The sequence below is a fragment of the Micromys minutus genome, assembly GCF_963924665.1.
Source record: "Micromys minutus genome assembly, chromosome: 4".
NCBI lineage: Eukaryota > Metazoa > Chordata > Mammalia > Rodentia > Muridae > Micromys > Micromys minutus.
In genome coordinates this window covers 48,146,822-48,171,255 of record NC_137973.1, presented here as the reverse complement: position 1 = coordinate 48,171,255, position 24,434 = coordinate 48,146,822, and the positions used below count along the sequence as shown (strand labels likewise).

The 24,434-nt window shown below is 36.2% G+C and overlaps 1 protein-coding gene across 4 annotated transcripts in view; it reads right to left on the bottom strand.

Annotated features, from left to right (window-relative positions):
- OLFM3 (olfactomedin 3) overlaps positions 1 to 24,434 on the bottom strand; it is a gene marked incomplete at both ends in the record, with an annotated part of 231,933 nt that overhangs the window by 22,129 nt on the left and 185,370 nt on the right. For 2 of the 4 annotated variants that reach the window (XM_080916193.1, XM_080916194.1), the window contains 3 exons: positions 2,845 to 3,064; positions 7,765 to 7,920; positions 14,357 to 14,503. In XM_080916193.1, the coding sequence (XP_080772319.1) occupies positions 2,845 to 3,064; positions 7,765 to 7,920; positions 14,357 to 14,503 (523 nt within the window). Of the gene's footprint in view, positions 1 to 2,844; positions 3,065 to 7,764; positions 7,983 to 14,343; positions 14,504 to 22,920; positions 23,050 to 24,434 lie in introns of those variants that run through there. The other 2 variants (XM_080916191.1, XM_080916192.1) reach the window with 2 other exon arrangements.

Genomic DNA, 24,434 nt, shown 5'->3' with positions numbered 1-24,434 from the left:
GGGGGCCTGACATGCTGAAAGGCCTGGTTACAATCAACATTAAATATCTGTTGGAGATCTCAGGGGGTGTGTAAGAGTTTTAACCGTGCTTTCTCGGGCAGATTCTCACATGCATACAATTATATTCTGCATCTCTAGAAATTTGATACGATTTAATTAAGCGCGGAGGGACTTTTATTCTATTCAGTCCCTCAGAGGAGTGAAATACTTTAGAAAAAGCATCATTGTATTTCATTCACTCAGGCCACCAGGGTGCTTCACTGTGGAAGCATTTGTTTAATTTCTACTGTCTCCAAACCTTTATTTCTTTAGTAGACATAAACTGAATAGTGCCTTAGTAAGGCTGCAGGACTTGTGATTTTCTCTGGACCTCCCTTGGAGGGTCCTTGAAGTCAAGAAGGCTGGTTTAGTTTTCAATCATCAGATTTATGTGATGTTTCCTGTGAAATTTTACTACATACTAACTCCTCTGGGGATAGAAAGTTGAGGGAAACATAATCACAATTATTACACTTTTATTCTGAATGCCTAGTTTATTTTGTCCCTCTTCTAATCAACAGTGTGTTGAGTGGGTTTTGGGAGGAGGGAAGGTGCTAATGATGATGTGAGTCTACTTGTTTGATATACTACAGTGTCAACTCCCCCTCCCCCTCTTTGTGTCTAAACATTATAGTAAGCTGATTCTGAATTTATTGGCATGTCAAATTCATGATATTCCCTCCTCTATCCTTTGTGTTAATTGGTCCATTATTAATTAATTATTATTTTCCCTTCCAACCAACATCCTATGATTTGATGTTTCTGTTTGATTTTGGGTTTGTTTGTTAGTTTTTTCGGGGAGGAGGGGTGTGTGAGTGTGTGTGTGTATGTGTGTGTGTGTGTGCTCTTGTAGTATCAGCACTTAGAATGAGGCAAAAAATCAATGCAAACTCATGACCAGCCTGAACTTTATAGAAGCTTAAAACCAGCCTGTGATTCATAGACAGACTATATAAAAAAATCCAACCAAATAATTGAATATGTTTAAAAGAAAAGAAAAATCACATGGCAGAAATCATGTATTATTTTTAATAAATAGACATCACTAAAGACATTGGCAATAAATTTTTCTTGTGAAAAATTAAAATAGTCATAAAATAGCAAATGATATTTATAATGACCTTCCATATGTTCTGTTTCTCTCTCTATGAACATATATAATATCCATTTATCCATCCATATATTATCTGCCCATACATATACTCCTACCATCTATTTATATCTTTATTTGTTGGTATCTATATATCCATCAATGCATCTACCTATCATCTATCATTATCTATCTGTATATCTATGTAATACCTATCAATTATCTATTTACATATATATCTACATATCTATCATCTATCTATTTATCTACCTATATATCATCTCTCTATCTTTCTATCTATATTGATATCTATCATTAATCATCTATACTCCGAATCTAACTTTTTTGTATTGTTTAGACTCCCTGTTGAAATATTCTCTGTTTAGAGATGCTTACTAAGTGGCTAATTGACTTAAGTGATCTGAAGGAAAAGATCATATTCTTTTTGAGACAAAAAGTCAGATTACTTTTTTCTGTAACATTGGGCTCTATGCTAAGTGACAAGGAGCCATTGACGGCTGACATTGGAAAGAGTTCATGAAGGAGCAGTACTACAATCTGCTCCTAATTTTCATGAGTTTCACATCTTCAACTTCAAAAAGCAGAAATAAAAAAGATTTGGAAGACAAATTTCATCTGTAGAAAGCATGGGTAGACTAACTTTCTTGTCATTTTTACCTAAGTCATATTTGTATTAAATTCAAACAGCATTGGCTTTATAAAGAATATACAAATTACAGAAAGCATATAGAAAAAATGCATCAGCTATACATTATACTATAGAGGATTTCAAAATTGTAAACTTGGCTATTCCTGAGGGCTCTGGAACCGGTTTCTCCTCACAAATACTATGGCACTGCTTAGTATTCAGTGTTTACATCCAACTAAAGCAAACAGCAAACACCTTATTAAATAAGAAAGATAAATGGTGATGTTACTATTCATATGTTGAGTCTGATATGATAATTAACTAGATGTGATCCTTGGAGTACATGAATTAGATACCGAATTCAACAAGAACAATGTCCTGGGAATTCAGGGAGAAAAAGGGGACTTAGGAGGATTTGAGAGAGAGAAAATTGTGATCAGAATATATTTTATGAAAACAAATGAGTTCCAGTTAAAATGGTGTCCAAAATCGTGTCTTGTAACCATTCATGTTTTATTTTAAACTTTTGAACTTATCCACTAAAGACTGGTTTGCTGCAAATAATCAATTCCTAGTATATTATGCTTCTTACCTTTGAATTATTCCAGAAAATATTTTATTTTTGAGAACATTTTCTTTGAGTAGGATCACTGATCACTTCATTTGCTGTCAACAACTAAAACAAACAAACAAACAAACAGAAAACCCACCCTAAAACAAAACAAAACCAACACATACAACAACAAAAATGGAAGAAAGCTTTTTCTCCCCAGCCTAGCAAAACTGGTTGTATCTTATTTAGAAAAAGGTAGCCTCCACCCAATTCTTCAGCTTACACACTTGCCTATATCTAACACACTAGTTATCTGAAGCCACAGAGCTTTGACATGGCAGAAACTGAAACAGAAGTTCTCAGCCAAGCTCAAGTGACTAAGGGACCGTTGGTCCTATAATTCAGGACTGATTCTATAACGACGTCCTCTACTCTAACTTCTTTTTGTGTAAGAATAGAGTCTCCATGGACACTGAAACTCATGACTTAAGCCAATGAAAGAATTGTACTCACTTAGCTTTTTCATGCAGTCACGAAGTCTGGTTTCTAAGCTGAGGACCCGTTGATGCAGTTCTTCATAGTCATAGGCACCAATTTCCTCCTGAATCCCAGTGAGGACTGATGACAGGTTTCGAATTTCCTCCTTGAACTGTGTGATGAGCTTTGCATCGGTTTTGTACTGCTCCAACACTGGGATAAGGGGCAGTAGCTCGTCCATTTTCTCTTTCAACTCCTGTGGAAAACAGTAGAATGTTTCCAGGAGTCACTCAAAACAGAAAGGGCAGCTATGTTCTTTAAATCAAGACATGAAAAGGAACTTATTTAAAGAGTTTCAAATCTCTTCATTGATATTTTATATCAGTGAATCAGGCAGGCTTTGCTAATGTAAGTGGACACATGATTCTTGGTAATAAATTCTCATATCTCTTCCTGTTAACACTGCAACTTCTCTTTAGGGATTTCATGCATTGCTATAAAATAAATTGATCATTACCATATTCAGAAAATATCCTATCATAGCAATTATAGTCTTTGGATTATCCTAGTTTCTGTGAATGTTTTATAACTTAAATAATAGATCATCTCATTTGGAAACAGAGACATGATCCTGTTTCCCAGTAATGTATTGAATAGCAACACTTGAAAGAAGTCAAACATTTTATGAGCTATTAGAAAAAATGAATTATGACAAAATTGAAAACCTATACCATAGAACTACATAAAGGAGATCATCTTTTTTTCTTGAATTTCAGACTGTTTCTAAGGCCACTTGCCAGCATTTCTAATGTTTGTTTTTTTGTTTGTATTTCATGTGTTCTCAGGTGTATCCCATCTTTTGGAATAGTCATCTTAGGACAAGTTCATTAGGAACATAAGATCAACCACCTGATAAATCATACAGATAGTTATGAAAGTTGACAAGAAGGATATATGCTGCTGTTTCCATTTTGAAACATTAACTAGACTAAGTGTCTAGTTTTCTTCTAGTACAGATACTTAAAATGTCCTTACAGAAGTCAAAGTTACTAAATTAACTCCTTAACAGAACAAGGTGCATAACTGACACAATAGCGCGTCCAGCCGCATGGAGCTTTTGATCATTAAAACACTGATGTTTTGGGCCAGGGACCAAGTAATGCATGTTGACAGTGTTCCATATTTTTCCTCATCACAAGCCTGTACCACAACATGTACTTTTGCCTGTGACTTCTACACTTGGTGTGCATACTTCTTTCCCTTTAACCTGGTAGCTGTGAGCAAAAAAAGTGTTGCAAGAGTTCAAATTAACTGTGAATTTATTGCGTATGATATAATCTGTTGAAAGATTTCCAAAGTATGTTCCTTTGAGAATATCCCATAGTCTCTGTCAGAAGCCATACTCTATAATTATTTAAGGAGCTGAAAATTGCATTTTTAAATTACACTTAGAAAATATTATTACTACAAACGCATTCAAGTAGCAGAAGCTCCCATTGCTGCCCTGATTAATGAGCTTGTGTTTCTGGTGGGGAAATATCTACATGTTCTTCAAACCTGGACATCACTGAATTTCTCTGTATGTACAAGTTGAGTGAGACAATTTAAACCATCTCAGAAGATTTGCAGCTTTTACAATCAAATGGTAGAACTGCAGAGCTTGCTCCTTTTAGGGCTCATAGTGAAATAAACATATTAGTTTAACCATCTTGCATTACCCCAAAGGGAGATACTATTGTTTCATTAAGATTTTAATGATAAGAATTCTGCTTATACCATACACTGCAAATTCTAATACCTGTTACAATTGAACATTTTATATTTTACTGTGTGTGTGTGTGTGTGTATGTGTGTGTGTGTGTGTCTCTCTCTGTGTGTGTGTGTGTCTGTGTGTATTCAAAGGAGCAATCAGGTGTCAAGGTTTTGAAAGTTTCTTTTCTTTGACCACTTAAGAAATATTTTTACTTGTTCAAAAATTACTAGGCTTTTGACAGTCTTGAAGCTTTGGGCATTTATTAGAAGACCTTGGTATACATTGCATATCAAACTAAAAATATAATATCATAAATCTGGCTTTGCTGATACCTTCTAGAATTTACTTTCAATTCTATAGCTTTGCCAGTAACCAGAGTACTTGCCAATAGCAGCTGGTCTCAGTATGATGGCTAGCTTAGCTTTCTACCTGAAAGATCACAGAAGGAAAAGTTGACAGTGTTTGTCGTAAGATGAAAGTTTTGCAGCAGCAGAGAGTTTTTGATAAAATAATTTTCCACTTAAGCTTCGTTTTAGTATGCTCTATTTCTAGCATATGGTATCTCGTCATCTAGGAAGAAATGTGATTCATGCTGTAACTAGGGGAAGAAATTAGTGGCATAAGCATGTCTAGGACCCCTAATTATTACTGTGCCTTGGGTGTAAAGGAGTGAGCTTGAAAATGTGGGAATTTTGGTGTGTTGGTATGCATATGTATGTGTGCATGGTTGTAGGTTTTTGTGTGTGTGTGGTCATGTCTGTGGATGTGTGTAGCATAAATGTACATATGCATGTATGTGACTACACATAAGTTTATTTTTGTGTGTATGTGTGTGCGTCTGTGTGTGTGTGCATGTAGGTGTGTGTGTAGACTCACCACTCTGTAGGCCAGAGGTTGATTTCAAGTGTCCTCCTCAATCATCCTGTACTGAGAGTTAATCCCCCTGAGATTGGGTCTCTCAATGTTTCCAGGAGTTTACCTAGTAGGCTACATTATCCTTAACAAACTTCAGGGATACATCTGCTTTTACTTCCCCAATGCTGAGGATGCAGTATGTGTGCCTTCCTCCAAACCCTGTTGCTATTTCATATATACTGGGATCAGAAATCAAGTCCTTATGTTGTACTAACAATAATTTATGAACTTTACCAACTCTCCAGTCACTACTACCTTAATTTTAATTCAAAGTCCTAGTTTATCAATTCAGACATACAGGTATGGAGCTAAATGTTGTCAATCTAAATCTTCAATCAGATACTAGAAAAAGTATTAGCTGTGGATTAGTTTATCTGGTGTGGGACAAAAACAGTAAAACAGTGCGTGGCTGGTTGAATAGACTGTGGTTGAACCAATTCATATATAAAAGTGTTCAGAACACTACTGTAAATATATATCTTCAAAAAATGGTTATTATATGATAACTGATATTTAGACTTTGACATTTCAAACATCTCTTTGGATTATGCGCATTATGAAAAAGATCAAAATTATAATCACCTGGTATTTTCTGAAACTTTTATTTTTTAATTGACACTATGACATTCCCTAGGGAAAAATCCTATATACAATAGGGCAAATATGATTTTGGCTTCTCTAAGCTTTCTTTCTTTGTTTCCTACAACTGCGTTCCTAGTCCTACTAACCCAGGGAAGCTTATGTGGGTCCCCTGATTCTCCCAAGTCTTCTCTCCTCTTTCTCCTGACGTACAGTGTGCTGTCCTTTCTGGAAGTGCTTCTCTCTGCCACTTAGTATGCACAACCTTCTTCTTTGGTAATGACACAGCTTTAGGTTCACACTGTTGCATTACCATCTATAACCCAATTCTGAAATCAAAACTTTCTTCAATTTACTAGTTCCTTTCAAAAATTTTATATTTCCAAAGAGAAGGCCACACCCACCATGATTTTCCTGAACAGTGTCAAATCACCTAATTCCTCAGCAAATCATCAGTGAACAAATTTCCCTTTGTGCTCTTAAATGCTGTTGCTGCTTCCTTTGAGCCCAGTCCATTTCCTTGATAGTTGCTTTTTTTGGGAAAGTTTTGTGTTTCGTTTTCCTATGAAGTACCTGACCATGTCTCATCAAGTATATCAATATGTATACAACATCAATGAATTCTGATTGACATGGATGCTTATCCAGAACTTTATATTTCTTCTTGTTTATCATTTTCCCATATTTCCTATAATTTTTAAGCATATTGTGTCTTCTTGCTCTAACAAATACATTTCTCCTTCCTCTATTTCAAAGACTTCTGTTTTGTTTCAATCTTTCTTCAGCTCAGATTCTTCACTTTCTCTCTTGTCACTATCATCAACTTTTCTATCCTGTTTCTTTCATTGAAACTTGACATGTATTGATGTCTTTCATCTGTACCTCTGCTCTGATAGTCCAGAGGCTACAGAGAAAATTATAAACCATGATGATGTCTATCTCATTATAATGTGCCTTTCACAGATCCTGTTTATCTCTGAACAACTCCCCACATTTTTCCAATATTCTCAAATCCTTGACCTTAAATTTAGCCTAATCCCTTCATTCTAGGATTGAACTTCATAGTCTAATTAACAAAGGAGCAAGAGATAAGATCTATGGAAAGCCTCAAGGTTGTTGAAAACTCTTATTCTATGCTTACTAAAAAAGCAATATTTTTTAGTAGAGGTTCAAGTGATATTATCAGAACAAAGAATTTTTAAAATAAGTGACTCTGTTATAAATCATTAATAAAGTCTGACCAGCAAGCTCAACAAAATTTTCCATTTCTAGTTTTTACATAATAGGCATTTAAACCGCCTAATTTTTTTAGACATCTCACCTACTTTGAAAACTATTTTTTTAAATATTCTGTCATCCATGTTGTTTATCCCTCCTTTAATAATTTACATCTCCACAGTAGCATAAATTCATCATGGAAAACTTTCATGACGTAATTACTCATTTTCCAGGGTATCGCCCCTTGTGTTAGATGGTAAAGTACTTGTAAATCTACCCAGAAACTCCATATGTCTCTGATGGGCAGCACCTTTAAAAAATATTAAGTTTTCGATGTGTTCCTGGCTGCTTGCTAGTGGTCACTACTTAGTGACAAGACAGTTGTGTCCCCAGTGAGTCTTTAACTTTGTACAAGAGCCCAGAAATACTTATATTCAGCTGAGTGACATGCTACCTGTATACTATGCTGGACCAGCGGAATTCACACCTACTTGAAAATGCTTGGTCATTAGCGTCTTCCGATCATCTTCAATCTGCCGAAACTTGGCCTTCAGCCCTTTCATTTGGGTTTCCATTTTTAAGACATACTGAAAATCTCTCTGTGTTCTCAAGTTTAAGACTTCTATAGACTGAGACATATTCTGTACCTGTTTAAAAAAAATATTCATTGGTTGTGCAATTCTCATTGTATGGATACTTGAAATCTCTACTGAAATACAAAATTGTCACTAACATAAAGAACAGAAGTACAAAATCAGCAAACACATGTCTGCTGTCTCATTTTAAACATGATTCCTTACAATAAACTTTCAAAAAACTCAACCAAAAATACCTATGCATGTAATAACCATTGTCCACATATCATTAGAAATGGTCACATAAGCAAAAAGCTAGTGTATTAGAAAAAAATTAAAATTAGTTTCATTCCAAGGCTTCATAAGGTAGTAATACCGAAGATAATGCATGCTGACATAGAATATGTCTGTAAATGCTGCTTGTAACTTCTGATGCAAGGGAAACATAGCAAAAGTATGTTTACAGTATTGTCAAGACCAGAAGAGATAGTACAATCATTTTGAGGCAGAAGAATAAGTAAGTGAGTGAGGAGGAGACTTCATGAAGAATGAAAAAGTATGTAAAACAAATGGCAGACCAAAAGGCTGATGTCCCTCAATCCCCACCACTTAAATCATCATCTCAGCAGGGGCAGAGTGTGTTCAGATGGTCTGAAGCTGCCCTATTGTTTTAATACTAATATGCACCCCACGATAGGACTTTAAAAATGGTAAGGACTCAGAAAATGCATGAACTACTTTCCAGAGTTAAGTATATCAGAACAAGTGTAAGAACTCTTATAGATTGCAAATGAACCCAAAATGCAAATGCCTCCAAAAAGCCCAGGGTGTGTAGTATAAAACCAGAATTCTCTGTTCAGTTGAATGCTGAGTTACTGAACCACTCCTCTATTTTCTGACCTCTTCCTTTTGTAAACAAACTATACCCTACTCATATGTATATATACATACATACATACATACATACATACACACATATGTATGACTATATCTATATAAGTATACTCTAATTCTGCTGCATATCTGAATCTTTGTTCAATTTTTTGCTCTAAAACAAAAGAACTTGGGCCCTCTCCAGATGATCTCACTGAGTCGTGGTATCATCTCCAGTTGACTTCAATGCTTTTACACCATGATGATTTTAAAATACTCTGAGGAGTGACACTGAGTTGACCAGGACAAGTGCCGGTAGTGTTAGAACACCTTCTAGGTAGTATGACATATGTTTGAGGGACTTGGGAAATGGTAACAACATAAAGTGCCTAATAGATAGACAGAAACACATGTTAAGCTGATGGCACTCGTCCAAGTTCATTGAGCCCTAGGCTATTTTGAATAGGAAATGGGTGACCTAGAAAGAGTGCTGAAATGAAAGGCAAGCTGCTCTAATTTTTGTGGTAGCAAAATCCTGGAAACAAAGAGAAAGCCTGTAATAGAGGGAAGCATTTGAATGAGGAATAGTCTAAGAATAAATTATTGTAAAGACAAAGATTGATGTCTACAACCCTGGTACTTTGAAGAAACAACTTCATCTTCACCTGGAAGCTTGTCAAAAGTGTGAATCCTAGCACTGTTACAAAGACACCCAATTGGTCTGAATATTTATCAAGCTTCCCAAGTGATTCCTACCACTGACTTTTAAAGCTTGAGTTGTCTCATTCATCTTAGAAGGTTTTCTTTGAGAGATAAACATAATATGGATACAAAATTTGATCCTTTATCATAAATAAAATATAGTTACACATGCGAAAGATAGTATAATCCGTTAAGAAAAATCACGTAGAAGTGCACATAAAAGAATTAGAAAAATATGTGTTAGGGTGTTAATATAAGATTTCTCAAAGAGGAAAGCACTACGTGTATATATATATATCCATTTTGATCGAATGATATTTTTGTTTGCATTAGTGAAAATACCAAAGAATGAACACACCAAAGGTGATAGGATGTATATAGTTTTTTGCTTTAGATATGTGAAAATATCCTTTTTTTATAATTAAGTATGTATTACTTATAATTAGTAGAATGCTACTTTCATTAACAAACAAAAATAATACCACACATGAACTACAAATGAATAATCTGTTCAGAGACAGACTTTTCTGTCAGACAAAGTATGACAATTAACACACATATCAGTTGGCTCAAAAGAGACCATGGTTGACACATTGCTCAGAATTGTTATTGTTAGAAAAGCCTGTGAATTCTGCTGCTTGGTCTTGCCTCTGTTCTTTACCTCTATCAGACAAGTCACTTTTTCGTTATCTTTTTCCTGTGATGTCTTGATCTTCAGGCCTCCTCTGTGTCCGTAGAGTCTGCTTCAAACATGTCCTAATCTGGCTTACATTAAAAGTAATTTTAAAATAGATTCGTGGGCAATGACAGCAAAGCTCCTTGGTCTGTCCTCCTCATAACAGGCTGTATCTTCACATCTTTTGCTTGCAAAATGTTACAAAGAACCAGACACAGGATAAATGCTTGATAACTATTTCCTGAGAAAAATCATCTTGGATTTCAAATAGTATAGTGAGTAATTAGGATCTTAATATTTTAGGGAAAGTTGTTTTTTTTGTTTTGTTTTTTTTTTTTTTTTTTTTTTTTTTTTGCTCCCTACAACACAGAAATAAAAGACTACACATATTTCTCAACTTGAAATTATTATATTAAAAAAGCTTCATATATTTTTAGTCCAATACAAAATTAGAGACAACACTGAACTCATGAAAACATCATCATTGAATAAAGCATTACTTTTAAAGCAATTTTCTAACCTCTTTTGGAGTTAAAGCACTTGCATTAAAAAACTGACTTCCTATTTAAGTATGTATCAGTCTGTGAAGATACCCATCATTTGCATGGAATATATCCTTCTAAGAGTTTCATATACCTAATCACATTCCACACAATTAGAATATGATAGGCAAGAGAAAATCCTCAGAACTGAGGTAAAAACACACCCCTTATTTGATGGTTTTCTTGGACTTCACAATTGAATTTTCAACTTGATTTGTGTTATGGAAAAATGCATTGAGAGAAAATTTTTGATGAGACTTTGTTGTGATATTACACAATCTTGAATTACTGTAAGACCTATCAGATATCATTGTAGGTGTGTAAATGCACAGGATTTAGCTTCAGCTCTTCTTAGGAAGAGCTTCCTAGTGTTAATGGATACTACTCCCTTGAGCCAGACTTTCCTGATGATAAAGGACACTGACTTCCCTATTATGTGACGCATAGGATGGAGGCCCAAGTTTCTTTGCATGCTCTGTTTCTCTCTGAAGTAGATTTGTGCTCCAGCTTTTCAAGTTTGGGATTTTGTTGTGTTTTGAATGCTGGATGACATCCAGTAGCTCATGTTTTGCAGGTTTGATTTTTCAGATGAAAGCACTATTTTGAGAGAGTTTGGAAACTTCAGAGGTGGGGTGGAGCTGGAGGAAATTAAGCTTCTAGGTGCAGGTCATCAAGCATGTTTCATGCCTATAAAATTTTATATCCGTTCTCCCTGCTTCCTGTCTCTGGTTCTCTCAGGCACGTCATTCTTTTCAATATTGCCTTATCACAGTCAAGGAACACAATGGCTAAGTGGCCATGAGCCAAAGCCTCTGAAACCATAAGCCTAAATAAATTCTTCCTCTTGTAAGTTGTCATCCTTGATTTTTATCACAACTCTGAAAACTACCTAACAAACATCTATACTGTTTGGAAAAATCAATGTCTCCCATCTCTGATAATATTTTTTGAAGCATTTGTCTTGCTTTTAGTGTATGTTTTATTAATAAAAATGCATGAGGTCTTTTTTCTCTTAGCTATAACTATCACTCCAACCACTTTATATGTAAAGACCTGTTGCTCAATGCGTTTGGCTAGCTTTGATTTAACAAAAAGAACAGCAGTTCCTTGACTAGGAAGTTTGGTGTTAAAATGCTTTTGAAATTTTTGGAGAAGTATTGTGTATAGTGTCCTTGAATTGATTTATTTGGTAAAAATATTGTCCATATATCAACCTAAATTCATGTTAGAGAATATTGACTTGGGAAGTGAAGGATACATATAACAATACACAAAACCTATATAGCTAACAAGTAGGTTTTGAGGTTAACAATTTTATTTCTGGTGCACTAAGACTGAACTACCGATTTGGCTGCATTTTTTGAATATTGAGTAACATACTTATTGATAAAGTACAAAATGACATAGCATTTTTTAATTAAGTTGGAGACCGCTAGTGGTATTTGGAATGATATAAAGGACAATATATAAGCTATCTGATATAACTCTATAACTAATCAGATAAGCTACACTTCAAACTTTACAAATATAGATGCAGAAAGAACCAGATTGATTTTATGCAAATTAGAAAATGAACCATGTCTTCTGTAAGTGTTGAATAAAGTAGATGAAAAATATAAAACAAAAAGAGTAATAATGGAAATAATAGTCCCATTCTATCTTTAATGAACATTTCTGTTTTGACCTGCAGAATTTATCTTTCTTTGAATTATTTTACGTGGCTTTAAAAAATATGTATGTGGTTTGTTAATGCAATGTGCTATTGAAAGACACTAAAGCATAATATGAAGTTATACAAACAATATTTTTCTTAGTGTGTTTTCTGTAGAAGTAAAAAGACTTCTACAGAAACAAAATCTGAAAAGAGATACAATTTTATAAAGCAAAAATGTATTTAAAAGCTTAAGCCATTTTCTACCCAAATTAAATTCTCTGGTAACTAAATGTAATATTTGAATTATTCACAAAGAAAAATAATCAAGATTAGAACGCAATACCACAAAAGTAAGCATGATAAGCCTATAGTAATTTTTAATAGCCATCAATTTTAATGTGAACAGCACCTGCTCTAGTTGGGAACAGGAAGAATGGAATCTCGGTGCAAAAGAAGGTTTGGGAAGAGAGAGCCAATATGTAACAAGTCCAGCTCCAAGGATCGGGGAAGGAGAAAAGTGTAATGAGCATTTTAGTCTCTTGAAAAGCAAGTGTTTGTTATATGAATTTTGTTTTTGTTTTAATCTCAGGTGTGAGATGTGGGGCTGCTTCAGTTCGTTCACAGATGTTAACTATGACTGTCTTGTGCTCTAGGACTGAAGATAGTTTCAATCTGGAAAGTCAAGAGGACAAAGAAGTGAGAGCCCAGATGGGGCAGCTGCTGCTTCTCTTTCTGCTGTCCCCTCTGCTGTTACCTTTGTTCGATCTTTAGATAGTCTGGGGATGAAGATTGGACTTGTGCCAAGGAACTCGAGGTCCCTAATTAGCAGGAGGTAGCCAAGAGAGTTCTATGTCCTCTTTTTACTATGACCTTCTTTCTCCCCTACCTAGGACTGGGGAATTTTGGAAGAAATTAGGATGGCATGAGGATTGGAAGGGAGGTAGAGGTATAAGAACCCAATAAAATAATAAAGCAAATATTCCAATAGAAACAGACTAAGCTTTGTACAAAAACAAGATAACCAGTTTTTTTTTTTAATATTGTTTATCAAAGGATTTCCAAAGGATGTCCACATGAAACCTTATGACAGTTGAGAAAAAAAAATTGTGGTGGCTGGCTTTAAGATAGTAAACATTTGTTTATATTAGCACGCTAGGTGCTTTCATTTCCTGGATATCTTAATTTTATGTGAAATACTTCCTAGTCGGTGTCTGGAATGTGTAATCAAAAAAAATATTTAACACAAACTGAGCAGGAGAGTGTGCTATTCTCAACTACACGTGCTGCCTAATTGATCTCTTTCTTCCCACAATACTTGAAATTCACACATGTTGTCACCCTTACAGAACTCAGACCACCCAGCTGTCTTACTGTATTCAGAAACGCTCACAGACAAGACTGAATGGGGACCATTGAAAGCAACATTCATTGCCTTTCTCCCACCTCACTACATATAAACAACCTTTCGTGAGTTGACTTTCCTTCGTAAATGAGAACAAATCAAGGGCATTCTTCATTTGATTGTTATGAATCCAGCTTAAGTAAATTGTGGAGAGAATACCACAATTTGAGTGAGACTAAAGAGCTTAATGTTCAAAGGAATGATTTAGAGAATGATGATAAACACTTGGAATTATTCATTATCTGCCCAGATAGCTTGCATATTTCATGTCATCATTTTTAACTTCCTAGCAAGATTGTTAATAAGAGTCTAATGCGTGCACTCAAAGAGCTTTCTGTGATGCTGAGAGTTAAGGCTGAATCGTCGGAATTGGAAAAACACGCCCTGCTTCCTAAGTTCTATAATAGAAAAAAAATTGGCCATATATTAAGTTATATGGTAGAGACTATGTTTTAAGAAAGAAAGATTGTGAAAGAAAAAAGAGTCCCCAAAATGGAATAATATAGCAGGAAGCTTGAGTTTTACATTTAAAAAAAAAAACAGGAAAGGCTCTTATTAAAAGAGAGCACAACCCAGGAAAACTATGTGCTATTCATCAACCGTAGTTCTTTTATAAAGAGTGATATATCTCATTCAAAATATGCACAGAGGCCATATACCTTTTCCAGCAGCTGGCGGAGCTGTCTGCTTTTGGCATCTCTGGAACACAGGTTCTGTTCTGGAGCCACCACCGTACAAATGCATCGCCCGTCAGGGTCCTGTGCCGAGCTGTACACCTGCCACCCTTCTTTGGGGCTAATCTGAGTCTGGGGAAAAGCAAGAGCAAACACAAAGCAGACTTTCACTAGAGGGTAAAGAGAAGACAGAGATATGGTATCGTAAGGAGACATATTTGTTTGCTTGTTTATTTCTTTATTTAACATTCTGTGCCTTTGTGGGTTTTGTTTGTCTTGCTATTTTGTGAGTGTACTTTTATACATATGTGCCGTTCTGAGGACATACTCTCACATGAATGCCCTGAGAATCTTTCCACCTTGTGGGAGACAGGGTCTCTCATTCGCCTGAAATGCCCCCAAACTGGTCAGCAGTGTGCAGTGATCTGTTAATCTTACCATCTCCAATAGTGGGGTCCTAAATGCACATCACCCCAACTAACTTTCTGTGTTACTATTGAAAATCAAATTCAGGTCTTCCAGAAAGACACTATCCTAGACTGCTCTGCAGTTGCTATTCCCTGTGCTTCCTGGCAGGTCCCTCTTTGGACAGTTATTGGAGAAAAAGTAGGGTCTTGTCTGTGAGTGTACTTCTAAGAGGGCAACTATCTCTGTGCTTGCAGCTAACCATCAGACTGAGCATGGAGGAGCTAGAGAAAGGACTGAAGGAGCTGAAGGGGTTTGCAACCCCATAGGAAGAACAACAATATCAACCAACCAGACTTCCCAGAGCTTTCAAGGACTAAACCATCAACCAAAGAATACACATGGAGAGACCCATGGCTCCAGCTACATATGTGGCAGAGGATGGCATTGTCTGACATCACTAAGAGGAGACTTTCTTGGACTTGTAAAGCCTTGTTTCTCAAGTGTAGTGGAAAGCAAGGGTGTTGAGGTAGGAATGGGTTGCTGGGAGGGGGAGCATCATTATAGAAGCTGTTGGAGGGGGGATGGGAGAAGGGAAACAGGGAAAGGGGATAGCATTTGAAATGTAAATACATAAACTATACAACAACAACAACAACAACAACAAATAGGTTTTCATGACTGCATAGCAATCAGTTTACCTACTTATCTACCACCTTAGCTTTTTATTTTTTGGATGAGAAAAATTAAGCAATTTCCATCGGTAGGAGCCTGATTCTGTTTAGCCTTTACAAATGTCATAAAGAGTACCGTGGACTCTGGAATCTCCATTATTTACCATGTTATTCTCACAGCACTTCTCAGGCTTTGTGCCTTTCTGCATTTGAACATTTTAGGCATGTCTACACATCCAATTCCTCACACTGACTGGTCTTTCTGCATTAGATCTGCTGGTTTTCCTTTGCAGGAGAAGCATAACTAAATAGCATATATTTTCCTGTTCATTACTCATGTCCAATATTCTGAAATAAAACTCCAAATGATCCTTAAATCACTTCTGCATAGTACATCCTAATCATTGGGCACTTAACATAAAAAGCAGCATCTCACTTCTGATTCCAGTTCACTTCCAGTAGCTTAACAACATAACCATACAAAGAGTCAATGAAGGAAGAGGAAGTCCTACTGTTGCTATTCGTTTCACAGAAATGGGATGTAGATTCCAATTCTAATCTCCTACAATTCTTTCCACAGGTATCTTGCCAATTATATCATTAATCAAGAAAAACAATATCAACAACAAAATCTAACATACAGGATAAGTTGTGAACATATATTGTGAGACTCCTAAACTATAAACTCATGAAGCACAAAAGGACATCACAAGTCTTGCCTTTCCTTTTTATAGAAAGACTATGCTGCCAGACCTATCTTTCTGTCTCTTCATAACCAGCTAATTTTATAAAAAATAATTCTTTTTTTGTTTTCTATTCCTGAGGGGATAGACTTCTTAATATAACATCTTCTTCTGTCTAGCTTTTCTTCCTGCATATCCAGTATAAAAAGGTGTTCTTAGCATTACATATTACTATAATTAGGTATGATATTAACTATAATTAGATTTTCCACTTTAGTTAAAAGAGAAAAATCTAGAGATTATCCACAAGATCAAAATAGAAATGACTTAGCAGAGTAGTTTTTAAGATTTAATTGAAAGCTTAAGCCGAGCAACAGTTTGGGCTTCTTGTAACATTGCAGACAAATCTCAAATATACCAGAAAATTAATGCTTGGCTCTCGAATAAATTTAGCATTTGGATAGAGGAGCAGGGCCACCCAATTATCATATTAAAATATTTTCAGAGCAGTGCAAACACTGACTATTAAGTCTGTCAGCATTCATAGTGATGTGTCCTTGTTGAGTGTTTCATGGCTTCCATGCCACTTGTCACTCCAGGACCACGTGTCAGTCACCCTCTATTGTTGACACGGGGGAAAGGTGAGCAACTTTGATGTTCATTTAGCATCCCTTGGCACATTATGATTAATAACAGTAAAGACTTCAGTCATATTTATACTTTCAATTGTCTTCCTCTAAGAATTATTGGAGAGCTATACCTTCTGGACTGCAGTTACTTTGAACCACCTAAAGAACAAAAAGCTCAACCTTTTGTCAGGAAAACCAAAGTGCCTAGCACTTCTGTGGCTTTTGATACAAAATCCTATATTGGGGACAATGGCAAATAGTGAAGTCTTGTATTTCTAGCACTCTCTTTTAGAACTAACAAGCACTGAAAGGAAAACCAAAAGCAGACCAACTGTGATCTCAGATAGGAGGACTTATGTAGATATTTTTGGATACCCAGGACAAAAGAAAGACCTGCTCCAATTCTGACTTACAACGACAATTATTCAAATGTCAATAAAACTCATGTACTGGGAAGATCAAGCACCTGTGAATCTCTAGCTGCTGTTGGGAGGATTGTGTAACTTATTATCACTTAATATTTTGGTATTTTGAGGTCTAGGTGACATCATTCTGACCAACCTTGCAATGGAAAGTAACTTTCCCACAGTCACAGGAAGACGCATCAATAGAATTGAGGTTTGAACTTGTGTACTCTGATCACAGACCAAGAAGCTTAAACACGATGTTGAACTATGAGTTATTTCTCTCTCGCTTGATACCCTGATACAGCATCTAGTTGTATGATGGTGACGCATAGTACTTAGACTGGGAAAGTGAATACATTTGAATGGCCCTCAGCATCCAGACAGAGCAGCCATGACTGACAGAGTTCTCTTTGAACTCTTTGTGTTAATTAGAAGAACTAAATGGACTATTTAGCAGTTTTTAATATTACAACACTCATTAAATATTTAAGAATGTTCTAAATAAGAGAATTAAAGCAATCATTTTTAACAATTGTATCTGGTCTGAGTTCTTTGATTATAATTTAATTGTGTATCTATGCTTTGTAAACATAAAGCTACCACATGGGATTTCCCCTGAACAACAGGGATTTTGTGTTTAAAAAATAAACAAATGGTGTATCTTGAGAAGCAGAAAAAGAAAGTCAAAACACATTGCATTTTATTAGAGTTTCCTTCTAACATTTCTTCTGTTGTAATTGGATTCATTTCTTTGGAACAATTGCCTTTAGAAAGAGTATTTTATGCTACTTACAAGAATCCCACAGTGTAAAGAACTTAAAGCAATTGTTTTCCAAGTTACCATTTAGTACAAACTAGAACCGGTTTTCTACCATTTTAAACCCAGAGTTTATGTGTCTATGCTCACCTTCCAAAAGTTAAGTCAATTCCCTGCCAGTTTTGAGTAGGACTATAGAGGAAACAGGCTCCTCCCCTGCCCCCAGCTGCCTTTGCTCAGCAGGCATTATCTTGTGTGGAAACACAGGGCCACTGTGACATAGAGAAGCAGTGAGCAGCAGCCTACACCTGCAGAAGGAACTGCAGTCATTTACCAGAGCCTTGAATGAAAGCAAGTTTGTGGATTGAACATTTTTATATTTTACTGTTCATGTTTAATATGAAGGTATTTCACAAAAATAAAGACCAAGGTAGGAAGAAACGAGGAGCCCAACCACTAAGACTGAGGTCCAACATGAGAGAAGTAAAGTAGAAGATCATCACATTATTAAAACCTATATTCGAAGCATCGTTTATGTGAGTGACATAAACCATTATTAAATTCCCATCTAAGGATATGTCTTGCTTGCTTCAGAGTCTTAGGTGAGGAGGAGCAAATTAATGGCTTTGGTTCCAGAGAAAGGAAAAATGTGAAAACAGGAATTAGAGAGAGGTTAAGAGATCATACCAGAAGAATATGCTGTGGAGGATGTGTTAATAAAGATGTCATTCTGTAGCCGTTATCCTTCTATTTCTTACACGAATCTTTGGAACTGAAATAAATAAATACTCTTCAAACTAGTAAACAGTTATGTTTTAAGGGAGAAAAACCCAGCTATGAAAATAAAAGCAACAATAAAAATAGCAAACTCTTCAGCAAGTTTAAGGTGGCCATCTCTGTTCATATTGATTGAAAACCCCAATGGATTGGAAGTAAAAAGGGCCAGAGTTGTTTTTAGTCACACGTCACTCTATACAATGGGATTGTATTTACATATTTTTGTGCTCCCCATGACCTCTGCACGGTCGGGACTCAAGCCCTTCATACATCACCCTCTCAATCTGGAAAATGGTCTTTCTGGAATTTTCTCTTAGTCTCTACTCCTGCTTCAGACTTCTAAACAGAAACTGATCCACTCGCATTCTCTACAGGATGCTTCTATAAAAAGCCAATTGTCACATTTTTTGTTACTCTTAAGATTTGCTATTCTGAGTTTTCTACCAACTCTTTTTAATTTACTTAACACATAATGGACATTGCCTAATAATTTTGAGAGAGAAGAACAGTCATAATAAAAGACAATGTGATGGAACGGCAGCCTGTACAAGTGTCTGGGTTTCTTCCTTACTACTGCAAAACAAACCCCAAACACCCCAAAATCAATGATAGGTGGTAAAATTAGACATCATCATTTAGAACTATAAAAACACACTTGTTATTTCAGAGTAATAGCCTCGGAGGATTCTGACAGTGTTTTTACAGAGAACTTTAGTCAGTTAAACTGACTAAATGCATCAGGGTAGTTGCATATGAGAAGACACCAGATAGATGTCTGAAAATGTTGCAACACAAAAAATGTCTTATGCCCACAGGTCCCTTCAAGGCCTCTTCCAACCACAGCAGTAGGGCTGACTATTTGGGAACAGTGTCTGCTGAACACTCTCTGCTTTTTTAATTGCTCTTTTCCAGGTTATTCTTGGTAAGGCTCCCACAGCATGAGGGATTTGTTAGAAGCTAAGACTACAGGGGAAGTGACAGCATCAGAGAAAAGGGCCAGAGGGGGCCTGAGCCCACAGAGACCTGAAGACAACTCTCCAGGCTTCTCCAAAGGCCATGATCCCACTCCAATGTGTAGAAGGGAAAAAACTTAAGCAAGAAAAATAGCAATAATATCACTTTTTGAAGGAAAATGGGAGGGACTTAATCACGTAGTAAAAAGCTCTATTTAATTAGCCCCTGGTAGACGGTGTCCTGCATATTCGAAGCCTCCCTTAGCTCTTGAAACAATCATACCATAAATCAATTTAGTTATCTTTTAACATTTCAAATTGACTTTTCTGCTTTGCTCTTTAGATCAATTGAAACATTTTTTAAGCTATAATACTATTTGCATAACCAATATTTTTCTTTCTGTTATTGTGTTGTATAAACATCTAACCTATTTTGAGATGTGTGTGTGTGTGTGTGTATGTGTGTGTGTGTGTGTGTATGTGTGTGTGTGTGTGTGTGTGTGTTTGTGTGTGATTTCTGCGCAGTTACAAGCTCATCTTTTTTATACAGTTTACCATAGAGGTAGAAATTAGGAGTGGAAAATGAAAGAGCAATGGTGACCCGCTACATTCTGTTGTGCCTATTATGCCAAGGAAGCATCTCTCCTTCATCTAATTGCACAGAAAGCTATGTAGAGATAGAATTAATGATATCTTTTTTCCATAAGGGATTATTGTAAAGGAATCAGGTGAAAAGGTCCCTTTGCCAAAAAGCCTCCCCCACTACATCTATAATGTGTGTGATGCCACTTAAGAGTTTCTTTCCTCCTTTACTGCAAGAAGTTAAGTATAGAGCTGAAGTACATAGCTATTTTCTTTCTCTTTGAGGCCAAGAAGATGAAGAAGTAAATTTCAAAGGGTAAGGCTATTGGTCTGTAGAAAAGAAGTAGAAGAACATCCTGGAAAATGAGAAACTGTTTGTGCAAAGCTGGGTGGACCTAGAAGAACCTGGAAGCCATGAAGTTCACAAATTAGCAATTGATATTATGGGGATATGGATCACTGGGCAGAACTATGATTTTATTGTTGTAGAAACATGAGTACTTATAATAATCTAATTGATACACAATTTGAGTCAGCTGTCACACCTGTACAGTATAGATTTTTTATTATCTCATTCAGAACTCTAACCATAGAGCTCTAAGTTTCTATGGAGTATCTTGACTGAGGCAAAGGTTAGACTGTGTGGGAAGGAAGCAGATGGCAGGTGCCCAGGGCACCTTTCTTCCTCTCAATTATGTGACCTATAACATGTTGCATACATTACATTTCCTCTAAAACCTTAACTGAAAAAAATTCTTCACTTATCACAAGATTTAATTTTCAATATAAGTAAGCAAATGGATAAATAAATGATATTGCTGATGATAGTGGGAATACGGGCAGACCAAACCATTTCTAAAGTCTGACATAACCTTGCAGCATCAATATTTTATATTTCTCTAAAGATGAGCTGATTCATTCATTCTTCATCATACAGATTCTAAGTCATGAGCAATGATTTTGAATAATTGGGTAAGAGAAACTAATTCTCATTGAAGAATCAAATAAGAAAAAAGAAATAAAAGTTTTGATACTTAATCTTTCTTCATTTCAGAAAATACCAGAATACCATCCACTGACGTTTGTTCAGGAACTATAATGAAACTTTCAGAATTCTGTATGGCTTTTTAAATTTGTTTTTCTTTGTCAAGGAGGAGTAGCTAAAGTAAGAATTGTTGTGTTGGCATATATTCATATCTAGAGCAATGCTTCATTATTTGATTATCAACTGGACAGCTTTCACTTTGAACTCAAAAATACATTTAAAATCCTGAAAGAAACACAGATGCACAGATGGCTCCTGGAAATAGGAGCAAACAAGTATACGGCTAACACTTAATATACCAAATTAGATAGTTTATCATCAGCTAAGATTCACCTTTCTAAAATTGTTAATTCTAAAACGGTGTTTTTAAAACTGTGCATGAACCTATGGAAAAGTTGACTCAGTAAATATTAAGTATGTCAGATCACTTGCTGTATAAATGCAAATCAATGAGGTCTCCTGCTGCCTGTGTGACTGTCGGTCTCCTTGTCAGCTCTGCTGCCCGGCCTTGCCATGTAAGTTGTGAAGAAACTCTCCACAGAGAAGTTACTTAGGTACCATGAAGGACCTTAGGAAGCTAACATGCACTAGGCACATCAAATCTGCTGGTACCTACATACTCTGAGAAACTGTCAAATTATATAATTAATTCAATCAGACTACATGGTTAATTGTTCATTGATTGATAGGCTATTATTAGAAGCTGTAAACAACTACTAAAATGGAGGATTTCTTTCTTGGCATGGTCCACTAGTGTAATACACAAGATAAAAACTTTGAATATTATGTTCATTTTGAATCTTTTATTTGATAGCAGGACATTTTTTTAGAATATGCCTTTTATTTCAAATTTTGTATTTTAAGTTGAGAAACTACTAATTTATATTTTTCTTTAAATTTGGAGTGTGGATGAATACATCTAATTTCAAAATACCAGAGAAGAATTGGGTAAAATGTGGAAAGTACTAAGACTCATTAACTTTACATAGATGAAGAGTATACATGACCAATTTATGGCAGTAAAAAAAGTCTGTGTAAAATACTAACTAATACAATAGAAATGATTTTTTTAAAAAAGTCAGGTATGTTTTCTCTGGTTCTCACTTTTTAGTGGTTTCAGTATCTTTTTGGCATCCTTTAAATTACTGAGCTCCTTTCATAATCCACTTATGCTTAAAAAGACGTTGGCTTCTCTGACTGAATTAATTACACACAGCCATAGGCATTGCGTTCCAAAGGAAGAACCTGCTGTGGCAAAAACAGATTAGGGAGAATACAGTCTATTCTGTAGGAAATTGCAAAGGTTGCACACATTACAGGAAATGTCATAGAAACAAAACATAATAAAGAATCCTTTCAGATCTTTTGAGTTAATTTAGTTAAAACATATAATTCTTAAGAATTTAATGAGACCAGTCTGCCTTTTGATAGTCAATTCGCCAGCAGTCCCCCACCCACTTAATTTTTCTTTTGGTGTAACTTTAAAGTGTTCATAAATATCCATGAGTAAAGTTATCACACAGATATTCTATCTTTGAAGTTCACCAAAAAAGGGAGCAGCAGACCCTCAAGCCTTTGAAATGTACAACGCCCACTGTTTTAAATACGAGACGGTCAAACCCACCAGAGTGACTTACTAAGGTATCTGGCGCCGACAGCCTGGTGGTGTTCAGTCCTACCAGGGATGGGAGCGTTTGGGACATCCAGTTTGAGATCATTGCCATGGTACTGAGCACAGCGCCCAGCTTCAGCAGTGAAGCACTCATTGCTGTGGAGCTAATGAGTTTTCATAGTGACTGATTAGGATCCCGGAGCCTGGCTGGCAGCGGGAGGCGTGACTGCAGCAAGCCACATCTACAGCATGAAAAGAGACCAAGAGCCCTGCTCTAATCACCAGGCAGATCTAGGAACCTCCTTCCCCCCACCCTCATGGCAAGTGCCTTGCCCTCCTTTTCCTCTCTTCTAGGACACTTTGCAACACAAACAGAATATTCTTGCTAGGGTTTGGTGCAAGGTTGGAGGGCTGGGATAGGGAGCTTTTCCAGCTCCAGTGCACTGTTACCAGGAACAGAGTCTGTCTCTTCTGGGTTTTGTCTATAATCTCGTTTCTCGTTGACGGCAAAGCCAAAAGCCTCTAAATGGGGATCTGCCAAAGTGCACATTCTAAATGCCAAACTTAATTTGTACAGATTTCTCTGGGCAAGACTAGAGTGCCTTCGGAAGAATAGGAAAACAGCCTGCGAATAATTTCTGAGATGATCATGCAACGTGAACAGAAGATCAGTTGTTCCAACAGCAACCTAAAATTAGTGTCATCACTTTCAAACCACAGTCAGCGATTAACAGCTAACGGCCTGTGTGAGTGTAGCCTCTAAGCACCTTACTGCGGAACGGACAGAACAGGGGCCGTGAAGGGAAACTTTCTTTCTAGTTTTGCCTCAGAGAATGAAAGTTGCCATTCTCCTTTGGAGGTTCTCAGTCCTACACCAGACCTGGTTAATTCTATTTCCCCTTCGTGAAGATTTGAAAACTGGGACTGAAAATTGCAACGTGCAAGAATGTGTGATCTATTTAAAATGGGTGCAGGAAGGGTGGGAATCTGGTTTTGTTTCTTTATTGCCAGCTGTGTATCTGGTTGGTGACATAATTTCTTTTAATGTTTTCTTATAAAACACGTCCAGTGGGTTTCAAGTCTGAGGCCTCTGCCAGCTTTGAACTTCAGATCTTACTTGAAACTACATTCTTTCTGTAGATATGATAGACACATCTAAATTTCATGTTCCAGTTGGAAAAAATCAGAGGCCACACTGTTCTGCTTGTTTGCTTTTTGTTGTTTTTTAATAGATATATGTATTTAAAAACAAAAATGTAATAAAATATATCACGGGAATGTGGATAACTTAAGATAAAGTGGGAACATCGAGACATAAGAAAGAAAAGCAACATCATTAAATTCTATTGTTTTTAATCTAAGATTGTTCAGTTACACACACACACACACACACACACATACACACACACACACTAGTGTTGATAGGACAAATAAAATATTTAATAAAGTAGAAAGAGATACTGATTTACATTTTTCTTTATTCTCCAGGAAATTTGAAGTGGAGTGTTTATTAAGAGCCTTCTGAGGTTCCTTGCTCCT